At 39.0% G+C, this 16,063-nt stretch overlaps 1 protein-coding gene across 1 annotated transcript in view; it reads right to left on the bottom strand.

The window, feature by feature from the left end:
- GPR158 (G protein-coupled receptor 158) overlaps positions 1-16,063 on the bottom strand; it is a gene marked incomplete at both ends in the record, with an annotated part of 357,084 nt that overhangs the window by 5,473 nt on the left and 335,548 nt on the right. The window contains 2 exons of the mRNA XM_080917650.1: positions 799-904; positions 4,335-4,473. Of these exons, the coding sequence (XP_080773776.1) occupies positions 799-904; positions 4,335-4,473 (245 nt within the window). The remainder of the gene's footprint in view (positions 1-798; positions 905-4,334; positions 4,474-16,063) is intronic.

Genomic DNA, 16,063 nt, shown 5'->3' on the forward strand with positions numbered 1-16,063 from the left:
ATAACAACTTATAAAAAGAAAAGTCTGAGTAGCAATCAATCTAATAAGTATATAATTTGAATTACAAAGTTTTAAAGACCATAAACCACAGTCGCAGAGTCACCTATGAAAATACTGTGGTTTGTTGATACAACTCTGGAAGGCAGAAAAACAATATTATGTCATTTGTAATTGTTTTATTTTCTATCAGGTTAAACCTAAAGGTTGAGTGTGAGATGTGAGATACAGCCAGGACTAAAAGACAAGAGACCTGGGTTTGGCTGCTGTCATATCATCCTACTTTGTATCCAACAAAGCAGTGGTGATGATAATTATAATGCTGTAACCTGTATAATCTACTTTTATCTCAAATTCTTATATCATCTAATTTTATTCTGAGAAGATTTACTGTTTCTGTGGAAACTGAAACTGGGAACAGAAACTTGGCTGATGTTGCAGTACATATCTAGTTTAAGATAAAGCACAATCTAGAATCTATGTTTCCTGAGTCCTGGGATGATTTTCTCCACTTCCCTTTGAAAGCCCAGGAAAATCTTAACCAGAATATCCCACTATAGACCTCCCTCTATATAGGCAGTTTCACACTCACTTCTTTCCACTTACACAAAAGTTTAATTAACATCACCCCTTCCTCCTGCCAAACCAGACGCTCACTTTCTTCAGGAGAAATGTTTATAACAAATCATGGAACATCAAGCAGACCTCTATGCTTTTCCCATACTGGTGGGCATTTAAGAAGAATAACTCCATGCTCCTTCAGACAGCTGTCTGTCAAGGACAAACGTAGTGCTAGAATACCTTTGGAATCAGAAGTAGCCCAATAGTGACTGTCACAGTCAAGTGAGTATGTGCAAAGCTCAGCATCAGCATCCAGTCAGGCTGAAGTCTTGAAGCGAGCGCAAATCTGGAAAAAAAGGAGCGTTCTCCAGGTTAGCAGTCAGAGTAGAGATTTTTGAAACACTTCTTAGTGTATTTAGAAAAAAGAAAGGGGCTGTTTCTGTAGCACATCTTTTTGTCACAGAAAAATAAAGGTGTAAATGACTCTTACTTTAGAAGGACTGTAAAGTTCTTTTTGGAGATGGCACCTACATATTGACCATGCTAATACTTTTATGTTGACATAAATCAACATGATATACATATATATGTTGATTCTGTACAGTTAAGAATGTATATAAGTTTCAAACAGAAGCAAAGAACTGGTAGTTCAGGCAAATTACAAGTCACGTCTGAATATATTCTTAGAACACTTTTTAAAACGTTAATTGAAATGAAGGCAAGAAAAGAGAGGTTAATTATTTACTTATTTGTCTTTGTGAATAGTCTCAATACCTTAAATGGTGAGGACAGTGCGAAGGGTAAATATATGGGCTAATAATTTTTGAAATGCTTCCTTATTTATCCTTATTTATTTATTTATTTATTTTTGTGGTGTCAGGTGGTATGTGTATGTGTGTGTGTGTGTGTGTGTGTGTGTGTGTGTGTGTGTGTGAACTCTTCTGTACTGTATACTTTTTACCTCCAAGCAGTACATCCTGTAAAGGGGAAACCTTTAAAATAAAGCTATGGTGTGTTCAAAGATTGTTTAATTGCCTTAAATAATTTAAACTATCATATTTAGGATAATTTCCAATTAAGGATTTTATAGAGCCCTACTTCAAGGAAGGTTCAGCACTGAAGTTTGCTCTAAATTCCTGTAAACCCCCAGGTACATGCACAAACAGCTCTGTTTCAAAGACCTCCTCCCCATGCCAAAGCCAGAGCTGTTTATAAAGGTCTGATTGCAAAGACCATCTTCCTTTTAACTTTCCACAATACTGCACATCACAAATCTACTGCTTTAGAAACTGGAGAATAAGATTTTGTTTTAAAAGTTAGCATACTAATACATCTTATATTATTAAGATTTATTTTACTTTTGTTTATGTGTACATGTGAGTTTAAGCAGGAGCCTGTGGAAGTCAGAAGTGTGTTGGGTTTTCCAAAAGCTGAAATTGTAGGCAGTTGGGGGCAAAAGAAGCCTCACCTGTGTTTTGAATGTATTTAATGAGTGCTTTGTATAGGGCAATAAAGTTTTGTACATGATTTTTTCCCCTTGGGCCGTGTGAAATTTTTAAAATTCATTGAAATGGGACTGTAATAAGCAGCAGATGACAGTCTCTAAAGCATGTATGGAACATGCATTTGCATGTTCCTGCATATGAATGGTGTGTCCTAGAAAAATTATGAAAAAACTCAGTCATTTAGTGGCCCTTGTAAATTCTGGAGCAGATAGGCCCAGCAGTGGAAATGATGTGTCTATAAGCCTCCTCTTTGGGGGAAATTCTGTCTTGTATACTAACACATGTATATGCTTTGCTTAGCAAGCTATCCTCTGTATCTAGGAGTGTTTCCACACAGTTTAAGTAAAAAGTGCGACTTTTCTAAACAGTACTTTGAAATAATACTGACATTAGTTACTTTTGATTTAATCAGCCTTAAGTCACTGCCAGGTTGTAGTTCTGGCTAGAAATATCTTAAGGAAAGCTGTTTTGTAGTCATTTTAAAGCTTCAACTTTAAAATGGTATCTCGATTTGCAAAAATAGATATAAAATGCAGGAGCAAAGTGATATTTGAAAATTGTGCTTAAAAATAAAGCAAACAAAAAGGTCTTGTGGATTCCTAGAGATTTAGTCCATTATCATCATGGCGGAAAGTATGGCAGCATGCCAACAGGATGCTTGAGGGTTAGGGTTAGGGTTAGGTCTATATCTTGGTCTGAAGGCAGCCAGGAACCAGGGAGGTGTGTCTCATTTCACACTGGGTGGAGCCTGAGCATAGGCTCAAAAAGCCACCGCCACAGTGATATATTTCCTATGACAAAGCCACACCTCTTAAAAGTGTCATTTCCCATTAGCCAAGCATATTCAAACCACCATACCTACAGAGTAAGTTCAAGGCTGACTCGGGCAACTTAGATGCTGCCTATCTCAAGATAAAAACTGGAAATGAGGTTGTGGGTCTAGCTCAGTGTACAGCACTTGCCCTCTGTCCTCAAACATGTACATACACAGAGCATACACCTGAGTAAAGCCCTTTTCCAAAGAAGAGCTACAAAAAAAAAAAAAAAAAACAGAAAGTGAGAGGAGGTACTCAATCTCAGTACTCATTAGAGAAGACAAATCCATGTTGTCCGGAAATGGTACTCCCTCTGAGAGCAGAAGAAATCGAAAAGAGGGTGGGGGAGGGAAGCAGAAGCAGGGGTCAAAAGAATGGCAAACAAGTGTGCAGATGATCCTGGGTACAAACACACCTCTTCCGTCTTAGGACTGCAGGAGACATGATCTGTCATGTTTTAAACTTAAGAACTGCAGCTGCCTGAAGTGCCAACTTTTTTTCTGGCGTCATTGGTTTCCAGAAGCAGAAGTTCATGTTTGCTGAGTTTTCATTAAACAAGAGACAAGCACTCAGACAAAATGCTACACATTCCCAGACTCCTGTTTCACCCCAACTCCAGGGAAGTCGGAATGTCAGCATGGGAGTGAACCCCAACCCTTTCGTCAGGACAGGGACATTTAACATTTCTGATGCTCCTAAGTAGATTCTAATTTTCAGTATTTTTCAAGCAATTGGATTAATTTTGTTGTTGTCATTGATAAAATGCCAGGATTCTTTTTGTAGTATGACCCCTGAGATTTTCATCTCATTTTTAAATTATGATGCATGAGAAAGGTCTCAGAAGTCAGATGCCATTGTTTCATTTGGTGATTCTGCCTCCTTCCTACTCCCCTGCTGTAGAGATAAATGAGACAATCACAGACCAATGGCTAATTGATAATGTCTGGGCTCAGACATCATGCCTAAAGCAGGAGGATGCCAGGAAGTTATGTACAGCAACCCAGTCATTACACTGAGCAGAACTCAGTGGAGCCCCGACACATGAGCTGTCTGAGCACTAAGAGTTTGGAAGTCTATACCTGCATATTAACTGTGAATAAAAGTGTGTGAGTGAGTACTCACAGCTACTTTATCACACATGTGTACTGTTTTACATCTCAGTAACTCTGTACAGAATATAAATAAAAACTCACAGTATCTTGTAGGTGGGTTTACATATTATACTAACATGGAACTAATCCACAAAATAAATGAAGTATGATGAAAGAAAACCCATCTGAAGAGACTAAGAGCAGCTAGAGCCATCTGCCATCTCTGCCACAATTAGGTATTCATAAAGCATTACCTTTCTTAAATATTTCCATTACTCGTCCTTTCAAGTTTTGCTATTTAAATTACATTACATCACACACCACAAATACAACAAGTTTTATGCTACTGCCAAGGATCAACTCACCTAATTGTATGGAATATAGCCGTGATAATGAGCTCATTGTGAACTGCAACAGCCATGTAGCGTGGCTCGTGAAATGCCGAAGGGACGGTCCTCACTGCATAGCAGAGATAAATGCCCCACAGGAGGAATAAAAATTCAGCTGTGACGGAAACAAACAAACATTCCTCATTAGATTCACAGGTTAAAGAGTAGAAAACTTGAATTCTTCAACATCTCTTTTGTTATAGAAACCAGCTTAGATCCTTGCAAAGTTCCATTCACATAAAGATGTTGATGACATGCCTTTAATTTTTAGATTTTATTTGAGGTATGTATTTTCAGAGGCCTCCTCTGCTTCACAACACAATTGCTATTCTCATTGTGTAGGTAATATGAGGGTTTTATTCCATACCATGACTGTGAAATAATTTTTTTCCCATTCTTACCACAAATTTATGTATTCAGAGAGTCCTAACTCAGGAGCCTACACAACCTCTAGGAAGTTCCATGGCATCAACCCAGTTCAGGAAGTAAAAATACACAGGGCCAGAAATGTGGAGGCACAGGTTGCCAAACACTTGGTGGCATATTTTACAAAGGAAACATTGTTTCTTCACATTTCTCAGAAATTTTAACTTTGTAGGTGGAGTATGGAAAGAGTCATATAATCTTCAATCACCCTGTTAGACCTTTGTGGCCAGGCAGGACTGGACAGTGTATCCAGTGAGTGCCTAAGTCTGAGTCTGGCTCTCTTCCCTAACTCAGCATAGCCTCAGGCCACGGACTGGCCCTCTGAAGCCACAGTTTCTTAACCTAAAAAACTGGGCCCATCGAGTGTACATACACTTGGGGGATTATTCACTAACTAGATTGCTAGCATACAAGAAGCACTTAACAAGGTTTACAACTCAACTTTTTTCAAATACTGAGATGCTCATGTGTCCGTTTTGCAAATTGATCATTGCTACATTTTTCCTTTCCTTTCCTTTCCCTTCCTCTCCTCTCCCCTCCTCTCCTCCCCTCCCCTCCCCTCCCCTCCCCTCTCCCCTTCCTTCCTTCCTTCCTTTCTTCCTTCCTTCCTTCCTTCCTTCCTTTCTTCCTTCCTTCCTTCCTTTCTTTTTCTTTCTTTCTTTCTTTCTTTCTTTCTTTCTTTCTTTCTTTCTTTCTTTCTTTCTTTCTTCCTTTCTTCCTTTCATACAGAATCTTGCTTCCATCCCAAATCACCTAAATGCAGGGATTACAGCCATGTGATACCACAACCTGTTTGAGCCCTGCAATTTGAAGCCACTTGGACTTACCCACTTCATCTGTCTTAGTAACAAGACCTTATTGGAAAGTCACATTTAACTGCAGAGAGTGACAGCTATCCCATGGAGACACCCTGCATCCAAGGTCACCCAGATGTAACCTTGTACCTGAAATGCTGATCTCCATTCAAAGCACCGATTGTCTATCCACAAGCCAAGATGTGTCCATCTCCCTGCCAACATTCCAATTTATTTCTAGCAGGACTTTAAACATTAGACAGCACTCCAATTACTGGAAACCCTTTAAGTAAACCAATCTGCCAGGGGCTATGCTTAAATCCCTGACATGGACAAAAGCCAAAGAAAGAAAATAATCTTTACTTCAAATCCTCAATGAAATGTAAGGTAAATCCAAATTATTCTGCTTGATGGCTGCTGGCTGTGTGTGTGTGAACACCTTCCCAAGTCATTACCAGGTGTAGAGCAGGAAATAAGACCATTTTCATAGGCCACTTCATGTCCCAACTTTAATTGCACCACATGACCTTTGTCACCAAGGCTGAACTCCTTTAAATTCTACATTTTAAGCATTCCCATGCATTGATGGCTCTCAGTACTTGTTGCCTAAGTGTCTGTCTGCTTGTTGAGCCTACCTATCCTGTCTATATTCATTAACCACAACAGTGGCAGGCAAGCTATTCTGAAACTCCATTTTGATTAATGCAGAATTTACATAAATGTTTGCCATTGATATTGGATTAACCTATTCACATTTTTTTAACTGAAAGATTTCTTCAATTCTTTGAAACACCAGAAATAAATTCTTTCTTTAAAAGAAGATTCCAAAGGTCTTCCTGAAGGGAAAATTGCTCTTGGCTTCAACGTGTCCTTGCTGATCCCTTTCATGTAGGAACCCACACTGCTTTGAGTTCTTGTATTTTGTCTAGTTACATCTTAGACTCTTCCTTCTTGTCTGGTCCCTGAACGGCCATTTATTTGATGGGTATCAATTATACCTCCACATCTCCATTCTTCATCCTGGTACCCATGGCTCCCCATAACATGACATCATATTGTTCACTCAGTGTCCTCCCCACTGTGCTCCCAGAATGAGCTCTCTGAGCTGAGCTCCTGTCCCTTTGTCCTCTGAACACTATTGAGACTGATCTTTTCCATACATCATTAGGTAAATGTGTTCTCCACAAAGCCTGCTCATCTGTATTTAATCCTTTTAACTCACAGGTAGAAGAAGAGAACTGATTTCTGCCATGTGTTTTCTGTCCTCTACATCTGTGCAGTGGCATGCACACATAAGCCAGTGCATGTGCATGCATACAGAATGAACAGATGGATAATAAAATGGGCCAACCTCCTTCTGAGTTCTCATTTACGGTACTGATCCCTCTGATCATTTTCTCTTACTCCTAAATCTAACTCCTCTTCCTCTTTTTCCTGGAAAGACCAAATTTAATACTATTGAGAATTTCCAGTAAGACTACACTATATTTTTACAGTTTCTCCCTCTTACACACTTAGGATTGGGCAACCTATCAGGAGATTCATCCTTAGGGGAAACTGATCCTCCCTCTCTCAATAGCTACTGACTCTTTGTAGCTCTTCTGTGGGTAGGGCCTTGTTCCTTTTCTTCGTGCATAAAAATTCTGTGTTGTTTCTTCCAGTGATGCCTATTAACTCCTTTCTTTCTGATGCTTCCTGATCCATGAATCTTCTTTGCTCAGGCAATCTGGGTAGAATTTATTTATCCTCACTTTTCTTTTAAGAGGCCTGCAAATGACCTGGAAACCTAACTGGCATCATGGCTAACAATAGTAACCACTGTCAGAACATACAATATGTGTATCACTGTACTTGGAGTAAAAGAATGTGAAGTGCATACATTTGTCTAAGCAACTGTAGCACACAGAAAGACATTCTGCTACAGTTGAATGGTGTGCATGTAGCTTGCCCGGTAAAGTAGCATTTGCTGCTGTTCACTACAGTGTTTTATTTAACATCACACTGAAGATTATAAAGGTAGTCATCAGCTTAATTAGAATTCTACAATGGAGAATCATACTTAAAAACACAAGACAACGTAAAATTTCTCATAACAGCTAAGCTAAACATTAAAATCATTTTATTAGCAATTATCAAACAATACACTCTCAATGAAAAACAATTTATTATTCAAAGTAGAAATTAAACTAAATGTGATATATAAAAGTTGTGCTTAGGCAAAAAGAAATCAGTTTCATATAATTAACTTCAAACTAACACTGTAATTAGTAAAGAAAATATGCAGATGTTACCAAATTCTGCAGATATTACGTGGGAGTTGAAATATGTGTTGCACTTCTGTTTTCAAAAATAGCTTTTTTATGTTAAAATGATCTCTTCAGGAGGAAGAAGTGTAGTTAAAAAGGAATTGCCTTTACATTTAAAGACCCAAATATGGTTTAAAGAAGAATAATGTGTTTTGTTTTCAATCTGTAAGAGATAATGATATTGAAGTACCATAATTATTTTAAATTAACAAATAAGAATAAAGATTATTCCAAGTCGCTTTTCAAAAGCTGGGGAAAGCAGAGAAGAATGTGTATCAGTTCTGAGTCACTGAAGATGTTCTTTGTGCTATAAGGGCTCCCACTAAGCCTAAAAGGAGAACAGCTTCAAAGTATAGACATCATTCAAACTGTGGTTTCATTTACCAAGGTGCACAGGCACCTGTGTTAACAACACACTACCCCTGTTGGCTACATCAAGTAACTTTAAATAGGAGAAATGAATACATTATTAATAAACTGTCTGGTCTTTTATTGCTTCTCAAGTGCTTATTTTAATGCCCTCTTTCCTCTTGAAATCCTATTCACTTAGAATCATTTAAGATCAAAGCAGAACACATCTCTGACTCTACAAGGAGGAGCCCAGAGTCAACAGCTCAGAGGGCAAGGTAAGTATAAAATCAAACAGAAAGTCATGCTTGTGATTAAGGATGGAGGAGGGCATATTGGTTAATGGACTTGCCACACAAGTGAGAGGGTGGCAGCTGTTCTGATCCCCTTAAATGTCTGGTAGGTGTGAAGGTCTGGAATTTCAACCTGGAAATAAAGGAAGAGATAAGAGACCCCCATCTCTGGAGCAAGCTTGCTCTGTGTTTGAGAGACCCTGCCTTAATAAGAAGGATGAAAACACTCTAGAGAGACATTATGGATATCAACTTTGGGCCTCTATAAGTATGCAAACACATGTGTGCCTCCACACATGTAAACATACACATAAATACATACACATTTTTCATCCCACATACATACCACACTCATATTCACGAAATGAGAAGAAATTCTTGAGAGTATCTGAAATTTCAGAATTATTTGGTTCGGCAAACACATGATATTTATATTTTGGCTGCTAGGCTTGTCTGTCCTTTCTTTGATTAAACTATGAGATCATGTGGGTTACATAAAGAACATGGCCACTCTGACACAGTTAGAAGTAAACATATATGCCTTTGCAGTATGGGAGGCTTTCTGCTTGTCTGTGTCTGCCACATGGTAGTACAGGGTGAGCTGTTGGTATTCTGAGGGCTCTAACCTTTGTGTATGAATCATTGTTACAGGGAACATTCAGAATCAGGTATATACTGTAAAAAATTTTATAGCTGGAATATCTTAATATTCTGTAAGTTATACTTATAGAATATGTAGCAAAGAACTGAATGCCTCAGCAGAACTATAGGACTTGCCTTCAATAACCCTACTTGCCTTTAACACTTGCACTCAGTGACCAGCAGTGTAGAGCCTTTAACTATTGGGCAGTGCTTTCTAGATTATATCCAATGCCTCAGTTTCCTTTTGCTCTGTTATTAAGAAAGGAATAAACTGAGCACTCAAAATAAAATCCATCAAACAGCAATTACTATATTCATTAGAGTTGAACAGATTGTGGTGATTAGAATCTACTCAGAATCACATTTTTGTGTCCTCCATTGATCTGATTTTATAGCCCACATAGGTTGAATATGCCAAGAATTGTGTTAGATGAATGTTATACATTTACTATACTTATGGACATTTTTCTTTTTGTTTTGTTTTGTTTTAACATGACAGTGGCTCTTGATGGAGTCTGGAGAATTTCTGAATGGCAGTTTCCAAGCTGGGGTCCAAAAATTCAGGGAATCAATGAGGATTAATATGGCTATTTACACCAACACTAGCAGTCTATCTGGCTATCCACACTAACACTAGCAGTCTATATGGCTATTTACACCAACACTAGCAGTCTATCTGGCTATCCACACTAACACTAGCAGTCTATATGGCTATCTACACCAACACTAGCATTCTATATGGCTATCCAAACCAACAATAAAAATCTATATGGCTATCCACACCAACATGAACAAACAGTCTAGTCTATATGGCTATCCACACTAACAGATCATATGGTTATCTATCTACACCAACACTACCAGGCCCTACAATAGTGTTCTATTCCCATGAACACTAGCAGATCCAGTAATGACCTTGCTACATTTTCTTAGTCATCCACCCATTGCCGAGAAGTTCTCACTCAAAGTTGTTCACACCATTTTTTACTTCCTGTTTCACTTTTCATATCTCTCGAACCTGAATTAGTTTTCTTTATACCATCATTGAATCTCAAGTAAAACAAACAAACTAGCAAACTAACTAACTAAAAGTGAAATTTCCCCCGTTCTTTGGAATATATACTTACAAATGTCAGAGATTCACAGAGGCAGCAAAGCCCTAAGAGAGCCTGAGACATCAGAGCCTGTGACACATACCAAACATCAGGAGACAGAATGAGTTGGGACAATTTCAGGGTACAAGGTTAGGATTAGAATAGTGAGCTGAGTCTTTTGGATTGTTCTTTCTATTTCCAATATTGTATATTTTACTTAAGCATTGTTATTCTAAGGTACACTGATTATATGAAAGGCTTTGCCCCAGTTTATGTCATTATGAACAGTAGTGGAACCTATAAGAACAGGGGTTTGGTGAAGAGTGTACTCATTAGGGGTAAACATCGGAGAAAGACATCATGTTACCCTGCTCTCTTTCTTTGATTCCTAGCTGTCAGGACTTAAGTAGCTTCTCCCTGAGATGGGCACTCACCATAATATATTGCCTCTCCAGACCCAACAGTAACAGGTAACTGACTTTAGACCCAAATCTCCAAAACTGAGCCAAAATGTACCCCTACCTCCTCCTTTACTTGATAAGATCTCGTTTCCCTGTGCAGTCCAACTACCTCGCCATGTCACCCAATCTGACCTGGAACTTGCAGTCCTCCTGCTTCAGCCTCACAAGTGGTGGGATTAAGGTCATCACATAAGGCTAACCTTGTCCTCTTCCTTTTTGTTGCAAAGCACTGACTTATGTAGTGTTATGTAGCAACAACACTCAAGAAAAGCTGGAATGTTGTAGAAGACGTGGTGGTCATCACTGCTATCTTACCTCTTCTCCATTTCCCTCAGTTCTGTTCCAAAGCAGCATCTTCCATTATGCCTCTATGTCTTCTTTTTTGTGCATGTTTGCATGCATGTGTGTTAATGGGAATCTTTCCTTAGGCACCCTGTCTCAAATTAGTAAGGAACTTGCCAAGTAGGCTAGACTTCTAGCCAGTGAGCCCCAGAGACCCTCCTGTTCCTGCTCCAGTTTCTAAACTTAAGGCAGCAAAACTTTCTCTATCTTTATGTTCTCAATACTATATAACTGACTATTGTTCAAAGAAGTAGAAGTATGCTTTGGGAAAGGTGATCAATAAGGACAAAATCCTGTTTCAATTGTTCTGAAAACACACGAACAACCCTTGAAAAGAAAGCCTAAAAGGCAGACTGAAAGGTTTCTGGTGAGTTGTAACCCAGGACAAGTTCTTATCTTTCACTGAAAATGGAAACCACATTTTCAAAACTGAAGCATGTAATGATGCATGCATTAAGGCATATGATGAATTATAATGAAAGAAAATTTATATACAGGACCTAATTCAAGGGTGTTGCTCTAAGTCAGGTGGGAGGACATCTAACCTACTTGCTTCCGTGCTCATTAACTGCTCTTCTTCATCTTGTGTGCCCAGATGAAACCTAGGCCTCTAGGATATTTGTTTAGATCCTTAGAAACAATTGCTACCTTGGAATTTTTCTATATAACTCAACAGAAGAATTATTGCATCTCCTTCTAAACATTTTCATAGGACTAATTAAATTACAGAACACATTGACAGTTTCACTAATCTATAACATACCAGGAAGGAAGAGAATACAGAAGAGCGTGTAAACATAGGGGAGGAAAGTAAAGATCCTGTTTCCTGTTGTGAAAAGATACTACATGACGCTTTGAACAGGAGATTAATCTGTGTCAGAAGTCACTAGAAGTGATACCTCGAAATTTGTCAATGAAATGTAAACGCAGGCATATTATATCTTTTATGAGTCAGTAGGCAGTCTCTCACCCTTCTCTCCTCTCTCTCTCTCTCTCTCTCTCTCTCTCTCTCTCTCTCTCTCTCTCTCTCTCTCTCTCTCTCTCTCTCTCTGTCTTATTCTCTCTCTCTCCCTTCCCCTACCTTAATTTCTCTTCCCTTCCCTTTCTCCCTCTCCCCAGCCCTGTGTGTGTGTGTGTGTGTGTGTGTGTGTGTGTGTGTGTGTGTGTGTGTTGGAAATAAATGGAGGCCTAAGGTCAACACTGGGTTGTATTCCTCATTCCACTCCCATTCTATTTTTAAAGACAGAGTCTTAAGTCTTACACAGTATGTGGAGTTTACCAACTCAGCTACCTTGGCTGGCCCTCCTGGTTTTATCCATATCTTCTGCACTTAAGTCAGGAATACTTTCCCTGTCTTTATGTTCTTGACACTATATAACTGACTCTGAAGTAGAAGTATGCTTTGGAAGAGCACTAGGACCCTCAATTCTGCACCTCTCAGGAACTGGGATTAGAAAGAACACAGCCATGCCGAGACTGTCACATGTGTTGGAAACTTGGACTCAGGTTCTCATGTTTGCATAGCAAGCTTGCCATTGAATGAGCTAAGGACCCTGGTGCCTCTTAAACTTGGTGAATCAAAATTCATAGTCAAAGGGATGCCATGTCTCTAAAGCATGTCCAAAGCCATTGGTGTACTTTGCAAAGTGTCCTTGTCTGGGGTAGTGATTATTTCATAAGGATACTACTAAAGGGAGTTGGTGTTACAGACAGGTGGAGTACATAGGAGATCTGAAGAGAAGTGAAGCCAGTCAGACTTCTCCTACCTGCTCTTGTGCTAGATAAGAAAAGGCAGAAAGTCATTCTTTAATTATGTCACTTTGTACCCCCTTTGACTTGCATAACCTAAACTGTGGAAGAACTGAGGACATAGCTCAATACTTGCCCAAGTTTGCACTGAGGTGTGGTGTGTGTATCTCACACTATTCTAGTCATGTAGTCATAAACTAGAATGTATACAAGTCTTTGATGATACCACTTATTAGTTGTTTGCTTGTTTGTTTGATTTCACTAAAGAATAATGCGTATCAAGGATGACCTTGGTTGGTTGTGCTCTGAGGATGGATGTTCTCCACCGAGGGACCTGACCTGGATCATCTACATCTGTATATGACTGTCAGGTTGGAGACACATGATAAAGTTTAACTCAGACCCAGGAATCCAACTCCTTTTTATTTTTAGCAATTATGTAGGACATTCACAGAATGGAGTTCTGATTTCTCAATATGGCAAATCTTAAATGCATTGTGAAGAGTGCCCAGGATGGATGACCGACTTCAGCTGCATTCAGAAAAGAATGCCTAACCAGAAACTTTTCTTCAATGAGTCTGAGTTTTTATTTAGTTGGCAGTCTTCTTCTTAATTAAAAAAAAAATACTTCTCAGTTTCAAACTCTTTATTCAGAGCTCTTGGAAGACAGTGAAACAATTAATCAATTCATCAAAAGTAAATAAAAGTCCACACCTTCAATATTTATAATTATAACATTTAATGCCTTTTAAGATTATAACTTGCCATGCCAAATTTACCTGCTGACTATTGAAGAAGTCAGATGAGATTGAGTCTCATAAATACAGCTGTGGCTTCCTGTTCTGCTGAACCATCCCTATAATCCCAGCACTGGGGAGGTAGAGGTTAAAGGATCAAAAGTCCAAGGCCAACCTTAGCTAACAGCAAGTATAGAGCTAGCCTATTCTATATGACACGCTGAATTAAACATATGATTAATAAAACAAACCAAATCAAAAGGCATAAGAGAACCACATCAGTTGAGAGTCTCAAGAATGTAGTCTATTTAAGCACACAGATTCATACTTAAAATGAATTGAGGACTCTTGTATAACTTCTAGATTTCTAGTTTTAGCACATTTTCCACTTTTAATCTACTCCTGGCCACAAATACTGCAATGAGGGAAAGAGAGCTAGGATCATTTTCATTCCTCCGGCAAATATTTATCCAGAGTCTGTAAGCGGCAGCTGGCTTGTTGTGTGTGTGTGAGCCACATAGCCGTAGAGCAGTGGTGCTGAGGAGCACACACCTTTCAGAGAAGGGAAAGATGAAGTGGGAAAGGTATCTTCTTTTGCTTCTAATAATGTACAGAGAATGCATTCAAATGCACTTCCGAAAGCTTGAAGTGGTGAGTAATGATATAATTGGTGTAAATAACTTCAGAATATTATTCTTAAAGATGTCTGTCATTCTCAGAGTTATGGAAACTTAAATCCATCACTGACCTATATCAGGGCTATGTGGCAGGCAAAGACCATGATATCCATGTTTTTTTGTTCTATAGAATGATCAAGAATTACTGTAGAAATCACCATTCTTTGTGCAGTTCCTTCCTGCTAGCAATACATTTGCTACATAATGAACTTTCCCTGGAGTTGAAGAACACAGTAATTGTGCAGTCCTGCGCTCCTTAACAAGGAGTCTATGCCCAGAAATTGGACTCATAAAACAAGGTTACATTGTGTGCACATCTCAAAGTGCACTCCCATTGGTGCAGATGGTGTAGGTCTGCCATTTATTGTGGCAGATTTGGTAAATGTGAGACATATGAGCTGCTGTCCTAGCAACAGAGCATGGTGTTTTATAGTAAACTTTTCTAGGCATCTATACCCTCTAAAAGAAGATGTTCTCAACCTGTAGACCATGATTCTTTTGGGGGATTGAATGAGCATATTTCCAGGGGTCACATACCAGATATCCTACATATCAAATATTTTCAATACGATTCATAAGAGCATCAAAATCATAGTCATGAAGTAGTAATAAAATCAGTTTTATAGTTGGGGGTCACTGGAACATGAAGAACCATATTAAAGCATCAGAGCATTAGGAAGGTTGAGGACCAGTGCTCGAAAACAGTGACGGATAGGGGCTGGAATGTAAGCATGTGATGCAGTCTCTTGCTGTCAAATGAGAGTTATGTGCTGTGCCGTTCCAGTTTCATACAAATGACATGGTGCTAAGTTCATTCTCACCAGTTCCACCAAAGCACAGTGAAAAATGTACTGAGTGGTGACATTACAAAGACTATGCCATCAGTATGTGATGAGAATGTTTAGTATTGTTATCATTTTATGGGATCATCATTGTCTATACAGGTTATTGCTGGCCACAATCCCATCACGGGGACATGATGGTAAACACAAACAGTCTATTATGTTAAGCAGGTACATTTAGAGCTAGGAAATCATGGCCAGAGTGAACCTCACTGAGAGATTTTGAAAGTAGGGCAATTTCAGATGACTACAAAGTCTTATCAAATGAGAGAGGCCATGGAGAATGGGGAGAAGTGTTGGTGATCTGTGGCAAAGGCTAAAATGGCTGTACACTAAGATGCTGTGGGAAATAAAAGGCCAAAACAGATATAGACTTGAGAGACATGTAGATGGTTTGGCAGGCATTGTAAGAACCTTCTATCTGATGTCACCTACTTATGTTTCCCAAGTGAATGTCATCTATGGGTATACAAATGAAGCTTGGGTTTGGGACAGAAGGAAAGTAAGTCAGACTGGAAATGAGCAGCAGACAGGGAGCTCTGGTGAGTACTATGAAACGGCCAGAGCACAGCTGGGATTTGACACTCCAGCAAGCCAACTGAATGTGCCCTCAGAGCTCCAGTGACACATGACAGCATACGGCCACATTCATCTAGAGTCATATTAAGCATCAAGTGCTAGGCCCCTGATCCCAGGCTGCTGGGTGAGACGGTTTGGAGCAGACTGAAAATACATGTTTCAAACAAGATTCCAAGGGATGCTACACTGGGATATGTTTGAGAAGCACTCATAAAATCTCCCCCTTGTAAATATTTTAACCTACAAGTCCCCATGTTTTCCACATTTTACTTTTTATAAAAACACATGATGGAAGCCATCAGACTTGAATTTATTGGATACTTACATCATTTTCCTTGCTCTCTAAATTTCTATTGTTTTCAATAAATTTACCACTAAGCATCATTTATGTGTCCCAACATAGCACATTCCAAGT

The sequence above is a fragment of the Micromys minutus genome (genome assembly GCF_963924665.1).
Source record: "Micromys minutus genome assembly, chromosome: 6".
Lineage (NCBI taxonomy): Eukaryota > Metazoa > Chordata > Mammalia > Rodentia > Muridae > Micromys > Micromys minutus.